This window comes from Leptinotarsa decemlineata, unplaced genomic scaffold (assembly GCF_025532065.1).
Source record: "Leptinotarsa decemlineata unplaced genomic scaffold, Ldec_3_MD MMD2_tig00002974_RagTag_RagTag, whole genome shotgun sequence".
Lineage (NCBI taxonomy): Eukaryota > Metazoa > Arthropoda > Insecta > Coleoptera > Chrysomelidae > Leptinotarsa > Leptinotarsa decemlineata.
Window position 1 is genome coordinate 437,958 of NW_027412578.1, and position 17,344 is coordinate 455,301.

General features: G+C 36.1%; 1 protein-coding gene across 6 annotated transcripts in view; it reads left to right on the forward strand.

Moving 5' to 3' along the window:
• Tomosyn (syntaxin-binding protein tomosyn) overlaps positions 1-17,344 on the forward strand; it is a 200,198-nt gene that overhangs the window by 145,046 nt on the left and 37,808 nt on the right. For 4 of the 6 annotated variants that reach the window (XM_074177241.1, XM_074177244.1, XM_074177242.1 and 1 more), the window contains exons 9-12: positions 1,204-1,576; positions 3,363-3,505; positions 8,104-8,314; positions 12,089-12,797. In XM_074177241.1, the coding sequence (XP_074033342.1) occupies positions 1,204-1,576; positions 3,363-3,505; positions 8,104-8,314; positions 12,089-12,797 (1,436 nt within the window). The remainder of the gene's footprint in view (positions 1-1,203; positions 1,577-3,362; positions 3,506-8,103; positions 8,315-12,088; positions 12,798-17,344) is intronic. The other 2 variants (XM_074177245.1, XM_074177246.1) reach the window with 1 other exon arrangement.

Here is a 17,344-nt window from a genome sequence, read left to right on the forward strand (position 1 = left end):
CTTCACTTTGAATTATCCTTATACTCAGGACCTCAACCAACCATTTCTTCAAGTCAAGAGTATTGATAGTATTTCTGAATAGGTCAAAATTTTCTTTTTGTTGTGAAAAAATTGGGCCATCATAAGGTAATCAGTTCTCGTCGAATTCGAAATGAATTCTAAGAAATCGTATGGAACTCCTTATAAAACACATTCTTTAACATAGATGCTGTATGTAATTAACGACATGCATTTTGATTGGGTTCGCTGTCACTTGTAGTGGGTTATCTAGGTACTTTGATGATTAATTACAGTGTGAATTTCTTATAAACATTATAATTCATATAAAAAACACTGATGTTTTCTTGACAAAATTGTGTTTTATATGAATACACTATTGACGCTTTTAAATAATAAATGTTTTTGGGAGAACTTATTTTTATCCTCCGCCATAGCTTTACACCTAGTTCCTTCACCATTTTATAGACAATCATCCGCCAACTTAATAGCAAGCACTTTTCCCCATTTCCGGAAATTCAGTATTCCTTTCGGCGCGCGTTTATCAATAATTACAATGTAGGTAGATGTTGATAAACGCTCTGATGAAAGCAGGAAATAGCTACTCAAATAGTTTCAGCATGGTTCTGCTGCTGAATGAAAGAGAAACATCTGCAAAAATAATCTCTGTGAGCTATTTTGAATCAATATCTGTCGCAATGTCCAGCGGGGTATTAGCTGGGAAAGTAGTTGTTTTCCGGCAGTCATTCACCAAAAACTACGGTGTAGGTACTTTAGGAGAGATGAATGTTTTGAGATTTAATTTCAAAATATTTATTTTCTTACATATGAATTTATTTTTGGAAGTATATGTTTTTGAAATAATGAACAGAATGTAATAAATAGAGCAAGATATGCATAACCTATTAAATAAGTATTATCAATCGCATTCATCATGGACAGCCAGACTGAAAATTCAAGTTTATCAATAAAACAAACATAATAATGCAGTGTATTTAACTAAAACGTAATCAGTTCTTGTCGAATTATCAGCACTATGCAGCAAAGTCATATTTGAATGTTGTGAATGGAATAGTTTATTTCTATTCGTTTTTACAACTGAAAAAGGATTTTAAAAAATGTTAGATTCAGTTTTCATCAGACTCGGTTGATGAGTTTCCAAATATGAATGTATTGAGGAAATGAATTGGTTTGTCCTTCTTTCAGACATGCTGATGGTAGTATCAAATTCTGGGATGCGAGCGCTGGCACACTTCAAGTTCTCTACAAACTCAAAACGGCCAAAGTTTTCGAAAAGCCGAAATCGAAATCCCTGGACTCTGACGAAGACCCTTTTGCGGTAGAAATTATATCACTGTGTCCAGAATCCAGGAAGCTGTGCATCGCAGGAGCTTCTAGCCACGTTATACTTTTTACTTATAAAAAAACCGAAAGTAATGATGAGATAACCGTTTTGGAGGTCCCAATCATTTATGAGGTACCAGAAGAAGCCGAAAACTCACCTGACTGCCAGTTTTCTGGTCCAGGCAGCGCTGGATCTGGGAATAAAATGGATATGCTGGATTTTGACAATAAAAAGGTGAAACATATTTGGATTTGTGGAGTTTTTATTGATTTTTTGTTGCGTCGCTAGAAATGATTTAGAATAAAGGTTTTATTTCATAAGCTTTCAATAGAACTTAGGTTGGAAATTCTACGGCTTGAGGGTCTGCAATTTAGACGTCACTTCAATAAAATAGTCTAATTGTCCAGGTATATTGAAAAATGCTACAGCTGCAGAATAATATATCCCTATAATTGAGAGAATTTCAATCTTTTCCGCCCTCAGTGCTGATAAATGTTTGGCAATATCTCTTCTCATTATTCTTTTCGAAACTCGTAATGCCTATTCAAATGACAAGGGAAGCATTCCCATTATTGTAAAATTCAAATACTTCTCTTGAAAGTATACGGTCTAGCTAGGCATTCTACCAGTATGTTATAAAACCCTGCTAATGCATCTTCTATACAAGTAGTGGGTTTTTCTAAATTCACATTTATAATACATGAAAGGTGCAGGCCCAGCCAGACACTTGTCTTTTCCTGCCACTCTTGACTCTGCGTTCTACGTTCCTGATTCATTGATTTCTTCGTCAAAATCGTCCCATTCCAAAACTTTGTCATTTTCCACTCGGCACAACTCGCGGTAAACTAATCGTGAGTTAAACATTCTTGAAATGGTAGTTTCAACTGGAGGATGATCATTTCAACTATTTATGAATGATAATTTTGAAGAATAATTCAATCAAGTGAATTTTTTCAACCATCTTAGAATTTTTTTTCAATTGGAGGATGATCTGTATCTGTGGAGTAGGGAGGGTGAGTGTAGAATCACAGCACTTAGGCCACATGTGACCCATTGTACATCCTCCCGAGGAGTTGTCTTCCTAGGTCATCGTCCATCCTATCCTTTCCAGGAAGGTGGACAGGTCACTAGGAGACATCTCCTTTGGCAACCTTGAGGTATCTCACGGTGGCTTCCGCGAACGTTTTGGAAGGTGCAGCGACATTACTGTCATTGTGCGGCTTCTTCAACCTTCTTGGGGTTCCCTCCCTGCATAAGTGAGGGAGCTTTCCTGCAGGGGCAGCCGGTTCCTTGCCTTTATTCAAGGGGGAGCTCTTGGCGCTTGCCGCAGGAAGTGCTCTTGCCGTTGGAGGTGGAATGGGGGAGGAGGAGGATGTACTTATAGTTGCTGCCACTTCTGCCCCCTTGGCTCTCTTTCTCCTTTTGGCCTCGGCGCCGCAAATGCGCTTACGCCTTGGCCTTTGTATTACAGCACGAGGTGATCTGCTATGTCCAGCCTCATTCCAAGCGGTAGATTGGGGTGAACATTTCTGTTCATCCCCAGCCACCGCCTTGTTTTGGTGTTTCTATTTTTGTGTCTGTTTCATTCATGTGTGTTCCCATGAGTAGCAAGGGAAGAGTTGCTCACCTCTGGCAGAGCCACACATTACCAGAGGTAGGCTGATGACAATGAGGTTGGGGAGTTTTAGTTCCCCTCACCATACTCATTTCTGCCACAGACCAGGAGTACGGCGACCCCGTCCGTAAGGCCACATTGGCTTCCCGGGCAGAGGCCTCCAGTCCCTTGGCCGTTCCCCTATCCGCCACCTGGCGACGCGACAAATAGATAGCCCATTTCACAGGATCATTTTAACTATTTATGAATAATAATTTCGAAAACTAATTCAACCAAGTGAATTTTTCCAACTATCTTAGAATTGTTTCAACTTGTGAACGTTCTCCAGTATCGTGGCTGTCTTGAAAATTCTTCCACAAAATTTTAATTTACTTTCTTATATACTTACTACATTTTGTTTTTCAGGAAGGAGCAACACTGAAAGTAAAGTCTGGTAGTCAAAAAAAACTCCCAGGATTCCAGGCCCAACTAGTTTGTCTAACTCCCTGGAATAATGGGGAACCACCTAGTCATATCACGTCTTTGTCTGTCAATAGTTCATATGGATTGTAAGTTTTGTTCATAGATTATGGTAAAGAAGAGCAGTTAGACAGTTCAGTCAGGAAGTAGATACTCAATACTAGCGTTTTTTGTTTTCCAAGAATCGAAATGAATCCTATCATTCCTCACTTGTCAACATATCAAGAAGGAATAATAAGTGTTTTATTCTATTTGAACAAGCAGAACAAGATATAACGTCTCAATGAAATATTAAATAATATCTACACTTCAGTTGATATTATCGTGAGAGTTCTACTAGAGAAAGCTCAGATGATATATCAAGAAAAACAATAATATTTTATAAGATGAAGTGTAAATAAGTAAAATCGTATACAGGGCCGGATTTAGGGGAGAGCTAGATTTCAGCGAAATAATCAACAAATTTTCGTGGAGAGTTCCATTCGTTAACGCAGTAATTTGGTTTTTAATAAATTTTGTTTGACTTCTACAAATTACTACATTCTTTGATGAAATAATTTTATTTGCTGACAATTAATTTTTGAAAGACTCAACAGAAAAAAAAAATTTCTTTTATTTGGAAAATAACTCGTTGAACGGGCGCCGCCGTACTCCAGACTTCCAAAACCGGCCCTGATCGTATAGGTTCACTAGCAATTTTCATTACCTATCGCTCAACCCGTGCTATGTATCGCACGTTAAAATGTAACACCTCGTTAATTCCTCAAATTGCACAAGTTTCGGCTTCTGGGGGTGTGGTTCAGGTACATCATGAGAACTATGAGATATTGTTTCATTAATTGTGATGCACTGTTTAGAACATTAAATATTGTTCAAAAATATTGGAGTATTACTTCTTTAATAATAGTTGAGATTTTGAACCGACGTTTACTGGAGAGATTACATTGGACTGATATTTTATGACACCTTCTTGATATATATGTCTTCCATAGATTTTCATAGAGTATTCAGTATATGTTAATTATTAAGTTTGCAAGAAATCTATCGAATTTATATTAAAAAGGTATTTTGAACAACTGATTGGATTCACAACCAAAGAAGTATAACAAGAGAGATTTCATCTCACAATAATATTACTGCAACCTCCTTCAGAGAAACCAATACAATTGATCACATATCAACAAAGGGTACTGAAATAATAAAAACGTTTTTATCAGTAATAAACTGAAAAAAATATTCAATGCCGGCACTTGAATCAAAAACTGAAATCAAAAGGAAATAACATATAAGCTACAACCAGAAAATAAAAAATTGAAATATTATTAAAAGCTGAAAATTAAAAAATATTAACAAAAATGAAAAATAAAAGAATAAAAAATAAAAATTTAAAGATTCCAAACCAAGTTACGTCACGACGTTTCGATTGTTAGTATCCACAATCGTCTTCGGGTGATAACTGGACTTATTCCTCCGAGATCTGACTATTTATAGGTCATTCGAGTGCTTTCACCTATCTCCTCTTTTATAGATGATACTTCTGAGGTTATCCAATATCAAATTATTTCATTAGTATCTATTGATTTACCTCTCCAGTATCCCCAAAAATGGTTATATTTGGATGTAGATTTTAAACAGAACAGCTTTCAATTTGAGATATGGAATATCCGATATAAATCACAAAAATATCTAGTAAGACAGATTTCAATGTGATACCAGATAATATATATTATGATAAATTTCCAAATGGTACCTCAAACTTACAAATATCAGATTTTCATTTGTTCTTTATACAATTACTATGAGTCGAGTGCTCAATATACAGTGCATTTCTTTAATGTCTCTCCTTTTATTTTTTGAACAGGTCAACTCATAAAATTGAAATTTGGGATAATGAAATTAATGCATGAATACTTTATGTTGATGTGAAATTGACAGATGAAACTTTCAAGATGGCGACTGGGCGTCATCTGGGAAAACAAAATCAAATGGAAAGGGAGGTCTGGAAAGGGAGGCCCTAGAATATGAAGTCAAATATCTTCACCTACTACAAAATGGAGGAACATTTAATGATTTCCTGAATTAATATTAATATCGATATTTATAGAAATATTTCTTTCTATCTGCCATATGGCAATTCCAACAACCCGATAAGGTTTTAAGTTATTTTTTGTTTATAAAAACGACAAAACATATCAGTACGACAATGAACATCATTGTTCAGTTAGAATATTCTCATTTAGTTTTCGGTTTTACTAGTAGAAAGGTACCACGTTAACAATCTCTAAAATGGTTCATTCTCGTCCATTGGAAGAAAAAATTGAAGCGATTTTTATTTGCAGTGCGACGCGTAACTTTCACGAGACCGAAAGGATTTTCAATGAACGTTTTTTGAATCGTACTATCTGTAGAAAATATTTGAGGGAACTTGTATTCAAATTCACAACTACCGGTAGTGTACATAACAAAAAGCCCCCAGGTCATCCGTCCATTCCGGAAGAAAAGCAAGTGCGAATAATTGGTGAGATGGTAGTAAATCCTGAACAGTCTACTTATTCCGTCACGAATGTTTGTGAGGCGTCTCCTTCTACTGTGTGGAGACTTTTGAAGAGGAATAGGTATCATCCATACAAAATTAAAATGGTACACCAAACAACTGAAGATGACCCTGATCGAAGAACATAATTCTGCGAAATCATGACGGAAACCATTGCAAGGCATCCTACCTATCTCCACAATATTTTTTTTAGTGACGAATGTACATTTTTTTAAACGGCAATGTTCACAGACAAAATTGCCATTATTGAAGTGACACCAACCCAGTCATACAGACGACTGTTATTTCTGCTTAACTCCTCCCATTAAGCAAGGTTTATCTATGAAGAAAAGAGGAACGGTTAAATACCCTAATCTCCCATCTGCTCTTCGGCCTGTACCACACTCAGACAATTTGCCAGTCCCTTCTCCACCCCAAAACTATGAAATTTTAGAGGAAGGTGATGAAGACTGTTTAGAAGGAGCAACCCATCCTTCTACATCCTATGACCCTGATTTTGAGGTAAGCGATAGGTCTAGTGATCCGCACAGAATTAGTCAAGCAGAGTTGAGTGACCTTATAAGAGATCTTCGCTTGTCTAAGGAAAAGGCTGAGCTGTTAGGGTCAAGACTACAACAGTGGAATCTTCTAAAACATGATGTGAAAATATCTCAGTACAGACAGCGTCAAAAAGATTTACTTCCTTTTTTTGAGAAAAAAGAAAACCTCGTAGTTTGTTCTGATGTTAATGGTTTGATGGACTGCTTGAATTTGGATCACACTCCATCTGAATGGAGACTGTTTATAGACTCTTCAAAACTGAGCTTAAAAGCTGTACTTCTGCATAATAGAAAATCAGCTACCCTCTATTCCTATAGGTCATGCAGTTCTCATGAAGGAAACGTATATAAATATGAAAACACTTCTCCAATCAATCAAATATGAACAACACAAGTGGCACATCTGTGGTGATCTGAAAGTCATTGCTATACTCCTAGGAATGCAATTAGGGTTCACCAAGTACTGTTGTTTTTTGTGTCTGTGGGACAGTCGGGATAGAAAATCTCACTATAAAAAAATGAACTGGCCTACACGAGACCTAAACCCTAATGAGAAAAATGTAGTTTACGAGCCTCTTGTAGATCCTAAGGATGTTCTCCTTCCCCCATTACATATTAAGTTGGGACTAATGAAAAACTTTGTGAAGGCCATGGACCAGGAAGGACAAGCTTTTAAGTACTTGAGAGCAAAGTTTCCCAGGTTGAGTGATGCTAAAGTCAAGGAAGGCATCTTTATTGGGCCTCAAATCCGTGAAATCGTAAATGATCCTGCTTTTGACATGATTTTAACAGGAAATGAAAAAAGAGCCTGGGAAGCCTTTAAGGGGGTTGTACATGGGTTTTTAGGTAACAAAAGAGATGATAACTTCACAGCATTGGTTAAAGAGCTTCTTCAAGCTTACCACCAACTTGGATGCAACATGTCCTTAAAAATTCATTTTCTTCACTCTCATCTTAATTTCTTCCCACAAAACTGTGGAGCTGTGAGTGACGAACATGGAAAAAGATTCCATCAAGACATTGCCTTAATGGAACAGAGATATCAGGGCCGTTGGAATGAAGCAATGCTTGCAGACTACTGCTGATCTGTGTGTAGGGATGCTCCAGAAGTGTTTTATAAAAGACAAGCTAAACGACAGCGATCTTACAATGAATCGGATGGACTTAATTGAAATTTGGTGGTACAAACTTCTTTTATTTGTCAAAACACTAAGAATAAGGTTGTTTTTTATTAATTTTGTACTTAAAATATTCTAAAAGAAACATAACAATATTGTTTTATGTACTTTCACTTTTCACGTATAGTATAACTACTCTTTAAGATTAAGTACTGTGTATCTCAAAAACCAGAGCTAATAAAAATTTTTCATTGTTATTTTCGTTTTTATCACCCCAAAATTAGTAGAAATTGACTAATTTAGTGTAGGAAACATTCAAAAAATATTTTTTTGTTGTGTTGTGTTTCATTATCCCGAATTTCAATTATTGGCCCATTCAAAAAATAAAGGGGCGGACATTAAAGAAACGCACTGTATGTAAGATACAAACCAGGGAACAAGCTGATAATATTTCACACCTTTTCCGAATGTTTCAGAATGGCATACGGTAACGACGCTGGCATTGTGATAATAGATACAGAGCAAAGAGTATGTCTTCTGAACGTCGGCAGTCCTGACATGTACGGTGCCCAAGATCCCTATTCTCGAATAGCGAGGAGTCCGAAGAAGTGTCAAACTCTTGCCGACACCCTGCCTATCAACATGGACAGGGATGAGAGGCAGCCCCGGAGTCCAAGCATAGATCAGGTTAGTGAACACTAGACGTAGTTGGCGTTGATCACTTTGATTATTACAGCATGATGAGTCCACCGGAATTTCGCGTCATTTTACTCTTTCATTTCTCATTTCGCGTCACCGAGTTGGTCACTTACTAAGTTAGCCTGTTGAGCTCATGCTGTGGGAAGGTGACTAGGTAAGTATTGCAATACAACCAGAACTTTGTTAGGTTTGAATATGCCTGTTTTAGCTTGTTCTGATTGGGGTATTGTTGGTTTATTCTTCTCCAGAGAACGGCCACTTTATGATTTATTTATAAAAACTCATGCCAAATCTAAAACAGTGAATTGAAGAGTGATTACCTGAATTTATAATCGGAATGAAAGTCGAAACAATCGACTGTTATTTTTCATTATTGTTAATATAACAAGGTTAGCATTTTCACCATAGTACGACAATTGATTCTAGAACTCTATAATCTCTTGGACTTGTTCATTGTTGAATCCATTGTATTATTGTTATTGATTTCCGTGAGTTCATGATAAATTTACTTTGTTCCTCTCTAGTTTTTCTAGTTGAATTAACGGTTAACCACAGTTTAAAATCATTTTAGTTTCTACTAGTCAAGAACCAATCTCTAAATAGTAAACCAATAATGATATCACAGTATACTCACATAGATGAGCAATTTCTACCTATTTTTCAACCCTTCACCTGAAACTGTCATCTATTAATATAAAACTACGACGCGGAGTCATATCACCTGAATTCAGATTATTTTTAATCTATAATCGATTACCAATAATGAGAATTACAAAACGGTACTCACATTGAGGAGTGATAAGGACATTCTTTGGGGGTATCACATCCGCCAAAGCATAGTAATCTCGTTCTGAAATTCGTGCAGTCACAGCCGTGGATGCATCCAGAGCATCACCTTAGCAATCCTCTATCTTTAGGAAGTGAACGCTACAAATCTCAGCTCCGAATATAGGGGGCAAGCTGGGGCCTTTGACCGGGCGGCAACTTCAGAGGGCGGCCAAATTCACACTTTACAGACGAATGGACAAGTCATCGTTTACCTGACATTATTATTCGGGAGGTGTGTAAGCATAGTTCAAAATATGTGCCCATGCGTGGTATAAGACGTTGGTTAATTGCTAAAAGGTTGAAGATGTTGGCCTATATATTCATGCTGGTATTGATCAAGACTTCGAGCGAGTAATTCACTCATAGAAAGAAAAATAGAGACAGATCCTACTTATTGTTATTGATGCTGTATTGTATCTATCCACAAACTGCCTTTCTTTTTGCGATCTCATCACACAATGTCCTCAGCCTAGTCAAGGTGACTTATTGAACCTGCACTACTCGCCAAACATAATTCAACTCTTGAATTTCGATTAGAACACTTCAAAAAAGGACAGCTTTCTGATTTATCAAAGACAAAGCAGAATGAAATTATGGACATAATGGCTAAAACAGTTAGAAATAGCATTTTAAATAACATCAACGAAGCCAAATACTACACGATGATGTTTGACTGTACTCCAGATTTTAGAAAAATGGCCAGCTGATTACTTAGAGATTGGACAATGTCATGACCAAAAGAGTACAAGCCAGGATTGCAGAAAGGAATGAGCTGGCCGAGTTTGTACGTTCTTAAACCTTGTAGGTGTTCATTCTGACTTATCTTGGCCAGGAATTTATTAACCTATTTGGACTGATTCATAAAGTATATTGCTTTTTTATTAGCTTCAGTACTAGGTGGGACATTATGAAAAATATGTTGAAACAAATTTAAAAGGAATTAACCAGATGAGATGGTCGACGAAACATGTTGCTGTGAATGTCCTATTGAATAATTAACCACAAGTAGCCGAAGCCTTAGAAGAAGTTAAGCAAATTTCTCATATTCCAGAAGCTAAGTACGGGGCAGGTCATCTCTTAACTGCTATGAAGAACTTTAAATTTATTCTCAATTCAACTATTCAAGCGAATATCAATCGAGTGGAAATGGAAATTCAAAAAGAACATATTATCATTGCTCGTTCCGTCGCAGTAATAGGTAGTCTGCTCAAAACTTTGCGAAAAATAAGACAAAACTCAATGAAATATTGGATGAAAGAGACTGGAGAAGTTGCTGAAAAACTGATAATAAGCCGATTTTGAAAAACAAATGAATTCCGAAACGTAAAAAACATTTCTATGAGATGTGCGAAGACCAATTACAAACACTCCAACATGTGAAACTATTTTCTAAAGAAATAATGATGGTATTTGATCGAGTCATATCAGAAATTAAAAAGAGATTTGATTTTGCTACCATACTGAATTTGAATTTTTTCTTGATGGTACTAATATTTTGAAAATGTCAATTGAAGAACTGCAAAAGTATGGAGCAGATCAGGCTCGAAGATACGAGCAAGATTTAAGCATCGTTGAATTCTGCCAGTAACTGCCTTCTATCTCTTGCAACAACCAAGTTGAGTTTTACGAGTACCTGTATTGGATGAATGTTAATAATGAGTGACAGTATATTTTTAGAAGGAAAAAAGATTTTGGCTTGTTACCTCCAGTATGTTTCTGAAGGTAACTTTTTTGTGAAGAGTTTATTATGAAGTATTGTAAGTTTCACAAATTTATTGTATAACGATGGAAAAGTAGAAAGCCAAAACCTTGCTTTCTCAAGAATGTATTTTTCTTCTTGTTCCAAAATGAAATGAAACCGATCGAAAGAACCCTATTAGAATTCACAAGACTAAAAGCTGAAGAGATGCTGAGACTTCAAAGCACTGAAAAATAATCTATCGGACATAGCCATAACGCCATCATATCTCCGATCAAAATGTTATTACACCAACATTTTGATTTAAAACTACGTCAAATTTTGAAAACGAAAATACTGGTAAATCTCACCCTGAAATATATAGTGAAATCTTCCGTACCAAGATCCTCAAAGGAAAGAATTGAAGACAAATTCAATTGAAGCCAAGCTATAGTTCGGGAGCTATAGTTAAGCTAGTGATATGACCATCTATTCAGAAACAAAACACAGAGAACAACCACTGAAGTACTTTTTTAGAAATTAGTCTTTTAAAAAAACGCGTATCTAGTGAAAGATCTGTATGATATTGTGAAAGAAAGAAACTGATTGGAGATAAATGGAAGACCGTGTTGAAATTAGTCAGTACAGTGCTCTGTACAATGAAATTTCATTCATGCTCAACCCTGGTATTTTTGGCACCTCTTTAGAATCTATTGAGAACTTGAAGGGTTGTCAAACATTGTATTGAACTTGAATAACCTCATTAACAATAACATACAAATGAACATTACAGTTAAATAGAAAATTTGTGGTGATATTGACAATTTGTAGATAATAAATAAGAACTTGAATCCTTCTGTTGAAAAAAATACATGGCTTGTGAATATTCAACTCACTTTGATGAGGTTATTGAATAGCTGAAGCTTATTCATATATATTAACTTTTTTTGATTTGGCATATTTGGAGTACCCACCAGATGGTGAAATTCTAACGATAAGTTTTCAATTCCAGTTGAAAATATATCTTCAATTTTCCTTTCTTCCAATTAAGATTTGTGTTTTTTCAATTATTAGATGAGGTAGCTTCTACTTCCCACAGTATGACACCGCTACGAAGTGTAATTTCATGAAATCAACCGCTCAAGAACTAACCACGGCAAAAACAGCATCGCAACTACTTATCCTATTTTTGCTAATTTTATAAATAAGTTGCTGAATTCTGCTTCCGTATACACCCAAATTTGTGCATGATTTAGATGGGACGATCCCCAGAAAGCCCATTCCCCTTTGCCCCTTGCCCCACACCCGTAGAGCAAGCATGCGAAGCCTTGGAAGAAGAGAAAGCCGTGCCAATACCACAAAATCGACGAAAATCTTCTACCTGGAAGGGTTTCAATTTAAAACGTCAATTGTCCAAGGTAGACATCAAACTCAAAAACCCTCTCAAGGAGAAGAGGGGTAGCATATTTTATTCTGACACTTCTCCGGGGCAGGACTTCATGGACAACCTGGAGGAAACCGAGAAGTCGTCTCCAGAATCTGACGAGAACACCGTTATCGACAATCAAAGTATCATCGACTTGACAATCAAACAAGGGGATCAGTACGGCACGATCAATGCCGATGACAATGAGATAGAACAATTTAGCCCAGAAGAAGAACCAGAGGTGCCTTTTTTAGTGGGTTCTTTAGGAACCCAGTTAGATTACCCCGATTTTCGAAAAATGAGCGCCATCACCAGACCCGATAATTTGGAGCTGCTCGGCGACGATGAACCGCCGGTTAGACCTCCCAGGTATAAGAAGAAGCCGCAACAAGAGAAAAGGGACCAACGGCTGCTTTCCGTACCTAACATAAAATTTCAGAAACCCGAAGCGCAGAACTTTAAAGATTTGCGGGACAAAGAGGACGTGACGGTAGTTAGTCCCCAGCCGAGTTTCACGGGGAACCTTATGAGACGTTTCAGTAAGTTTTGACTCTGACCTTGAATGCCTATCGGGCCTTGTCCTCTAGTCCAATATCCTTTCAAACCTAGAACAGTCAAATGTGTTTTAGTCGAGCAACGATATCAATACTGCAGTAATATGTTGTAATTATGTATTGGTTCGTGGAATACTCAGAACTCTTCTGTCAATAACTGAACATTATGATAGTAGTGAAGAATTTCAATGATTATTAATCTGACAGGCTGCACCAGAACATTAGGTTACAGTAAATGTTGAATTTTGTTTGTTGTCTTCATCTTTCATTTCTCTCAAGTTTCTTACTGAATATTCTTAAACAGTGTGGCCACTGGAGTTCCCATCTTTTGGTAATTTTTCTCAATAACTTTACATATTTGAAATTTAACTTTGGTTTATCTCCTGATTTGACCCCACTAGTTTTTTCAATAACGTTTTCTAAAACCAAGTTTTTAATAATACAGGCCAATCCAAGTTGACCATTTGGAAAATGTATATTGTTTTGATATTTTTTCACGCGACTCTCTATTCACTTGCAGAAAAAATTTGCGGAAACACCTTCCAACGAATTTTTAGAAGTAACATCATGAAAAAGTGATAAGTGTAAGTGTAGAATATGTAAATTTTGTTTGATAGGAATTAAAATTGTTAGACAGGCACGAACCAGAAAAAGAAACAAATATGGAGAAAAATTAGACAGATATTTCACTTCTGGATTTTACAAACAAAAGCTGGGAAACTTTGAAGTTTGCTAGTTAAACAAAATTCTGCGCTTCTCTTCGACTATACTTTATTTCAGAATAATTTTTACAGAAAATCCAAAAATCTGTAATTGTTCATATGCATTTGAAATGTGAATCAAAATCTAGAGAATATGTATCCAGCTATCAGAAGATTATTCGAAGGATACTGCTTACAAAACCATTGTTTTGAAAAAGTGCTGAAATAATAACATTTTTTATCATAAATTGTTCTGATCGAGAGTTTATTGATGAAACAAATAGATATCAACAAATATAATATTAGAAATTTCAGAATTTTATGGTTTTTACTATCACCATCTGATGCAATTATTTTTGTTTTGCTTATTTGAAATGTAAAATTTTCATATGGATAGTCTGCAGATGACTTCTGTCTTCCTGTAACTAATATAAACATTCAGTTTTTTTTTCACATTAAAAATAATAATAACTTTTAAAATTGTTCTTCGAGACCTATAAGTATAGGTCTGAATTATTATGTGATTCAAAGAATAATATTGAATGGTTGTAAATAACTATTTACTTGAAAACCATAACTCAAATCAATATAACATTTGACTGTTCGAATTTGAATTTTCTAATTTAGAAGTGCCTGTGTAGAGTGATTGGATTTTTTCATATCATTAATCAAAAAAACTAGCCAGAGAATGTTGTGCGGATTAGCATTTTTTGGTAGTGTAGCGTCAACATATAGGTTTTTGAGAATTTTTAGAAAACTTCTTCAACATCAACGCTGACACTACATAATATTCACCTTAATTTTGGAAACTTTGTGTTTTCGTTTTTTCCGTATCGCTTATTAGCTGATTTTTGCTTTATTTGTTACGTTTACGACTAAATCTTAGCTCAATTCAAAATTGATGAACTGTTGTGCATTTTTTGTATTAACTTTAGGAAAAGTGAGGCGAACATAATTTAAAAAATCATTACTCAATTCCAAACAATATTGAAACAAATCGACTCTGAAATTTCACATGCTGCCGTCTTTTTCAAATTCAGCACCAACCAAAGTCATGATTCATTCGAAGTTTATTGATGAAATTCAAATCTGCTGGTCATTTAGAAATTATACAACGAAATGTAGACCTTCTCTTCCAACAACCATTAATTTTCTGTTTTCGGCTTACCCAAACCCTTATATCTCACACGCCATTTATTTTGGAGCAGGAGACGGGAGCTTAACTGATTATAAACAGATTTAACGGATGTAACGGATGTAATCTCAAAGTGAACACTACTGAATCTACCGGATCATTCAAATTCGAAACACCTCTCACCAGAAAAGTTTCGAAACGCGGTATATGGTTGAAAATTCTGTTACATTCAAAAAAAATTCTCTTTTCCCAACAAATAGTTTGAAGATATTGGTGATTTGAAAACTATCAATATGTCGCATTCAGGTTCAAAATTCTGGTGCTTCTACCAAAGATTTATCAGTTGTGCTTTTCATGTTTCCTATATATATCTTGTTTGTCATGAAACTAAATTGATTTCCATTCAGGTGTCTATTAAATTTATATAATTCAAAAGAGTCCATTTCTAGAGATGAAATTTTTCAAATGCATTTTGAAAATAAGAAATGAAAACAGGGGTATCCTTTTATACCCTGAGTAAGTAGAACTAGCTCGGACCAAAACCTGTCATTGGCATCGCTTAAGGCTTTGTCAAACAAATATTGAACACCTGGATGGCAAGAAGATTTGTGGACTTCTGGCAGAATTTTCCAGGTTTGGTTCACTCCAAGGCGTTTATTCACCCTTTGAAGCTTGATACCAAACATTTGTTGGACTTCAGTAGGGATGAACTACGATGTCTAATAGGCCTTCTTACAGGTCACTGTCATTTGAATCATCATATGCAGAGACTCGGAATGTTGGAAGACAGTGTGTGTCACCTCTGTTTGGAAACAGCATGATGATGACACAGCAGAGCACATACTTTGTGCCTGCCCCGCTGCAGACCGAATCAGGTTTTTAGAGTTCGGCAGAGCCGTACTCTTACCATCTGACCTGAAATACCACTCACCATACAAACTAATCGGCGCACTTTGGACCTAACCTAAGTGGAACAGCAGCAGCCGGCACTGGTCAACAAAAGTCCGATTTTGCTTCACGACAATACCCGTCCGCACGTTCGACAAATTACCGTCCGAGAATTAAACAAATTGACCTTCACAGTTGTGCCTCATCCACCATACTCTCAGGCCTGTCGCCAAGTACTTCGATAACATTGTTTCCGGTAGAACCTTTGCCAGGACCAGGCCTTCGTTGACACCATCCAATTCCCAGCACAATATTTCAATGCTGACGAAATTAATCAACTTGTGTTACGTTGGCAAAAGTGCACTGATTCGAATGACGCTTAGTTCGATTGAAACCAATAAGTATATTATTGATATACTAAGGTTATATTAAGAATATATTGAGGTTTAAAGAGGACTCACAAAACCGTTAAAACAACCTAATAAATTTATTGAAAAGTCATCTGAAATTTTTGGCTAATAACGTCATGCTATTTGTTGGAAAATGCTAGGATATAAGTTTTTCGAAAATATTGAGGTATTTGCTCAAAATATTCGTTCAACGCTTGCTACAAAAATTGAATAATTAATAAAACTACAGCTGTCGACATCGGTTTTCGAAACATCTTCGCGTTCTTCTGAAACTTCTCTGTGTTATGAAAAACGTTACTCAAATTTCATCACTCAAATTCAATCGATCATACATCAAGTCTTGAAAAAAAGGTTAACTTACATTTTGGGGCAATAAATTACACATAGTACCTGGTGCAATCAAACACCTACTTTCATGTAGCAAACTTTTTTTATGCGTCTAGTAGTGAAAAATGAAGACAAATCAGTTAAAATTTGCGAGAGCTCGTGTTGGTAGCTTGCATATAGTTTGGTATATAGAAGAGAGATTGCTATACAAACGTGAGTCATCGGCAATTTCATGCAATTCAGGGCGTATTAATATCGTTTGACAGTTTAATATCGTGGAATGAAAAGCTTCTACCATTTCAATTCATTTATATTTTACAAATTGTTTTCACAACCAATAAACTAAGCAAATTTTACAGTAATTAAATTATCGTCATTATAAATTTTAATCTCAAATTAAGAATTGCTCTGACTACTGTTCCCAAGTAACGGTTGAGATAGGGATTTTACTGCTGGTGAATTTCAAAAACTAAAGCAATTCTTCATTGAAAGATCAAGATGTTCCTAACTGTAGCCATGTTGTTTCTTTTCATTACTTTGTCGACCTATGCGGCAAATTGAAGACACATGTATACTAGGTATTTTGTTGCCCCAAATGTAGATCACATTATTTGATGCTCCTACTAAAAATATGACCCTATCACTGTTCTTCAGAAATTTTTGTGAGAACTATCAACCTGACAAGCCCTATATTTGAATATAATACCTGTTTTCGATTCCTCTTCTGCAAAAATCGTGTGGTAGTCACCATGTTAGAAGATATGTTCGCTTCCCTTTTCCAACTAAAATGAAAAATTACTAACGCTTTCTTCCAGCGGGCAACGGTGGGTTTTTGACTTTGTTCTCGGTGGCTTTGGCACATTTTAAAGGGCGAGGACGGCACTCTCGGCTGTCTGGCACACCTATCGAGAAGGCTTTGGGGTAGGGAGCCACGTAGCATAGCGTAGGACCTGCCCTAGCGCCACCCTTTAGTAGCTTAATTAGCGAGCAAAACAGCCTTAATAACGACAGTAGTGCGCTGCTTGTACTCGTCCTATAATCCACTCATTGGTCATCGTTTTTAATGTTTAA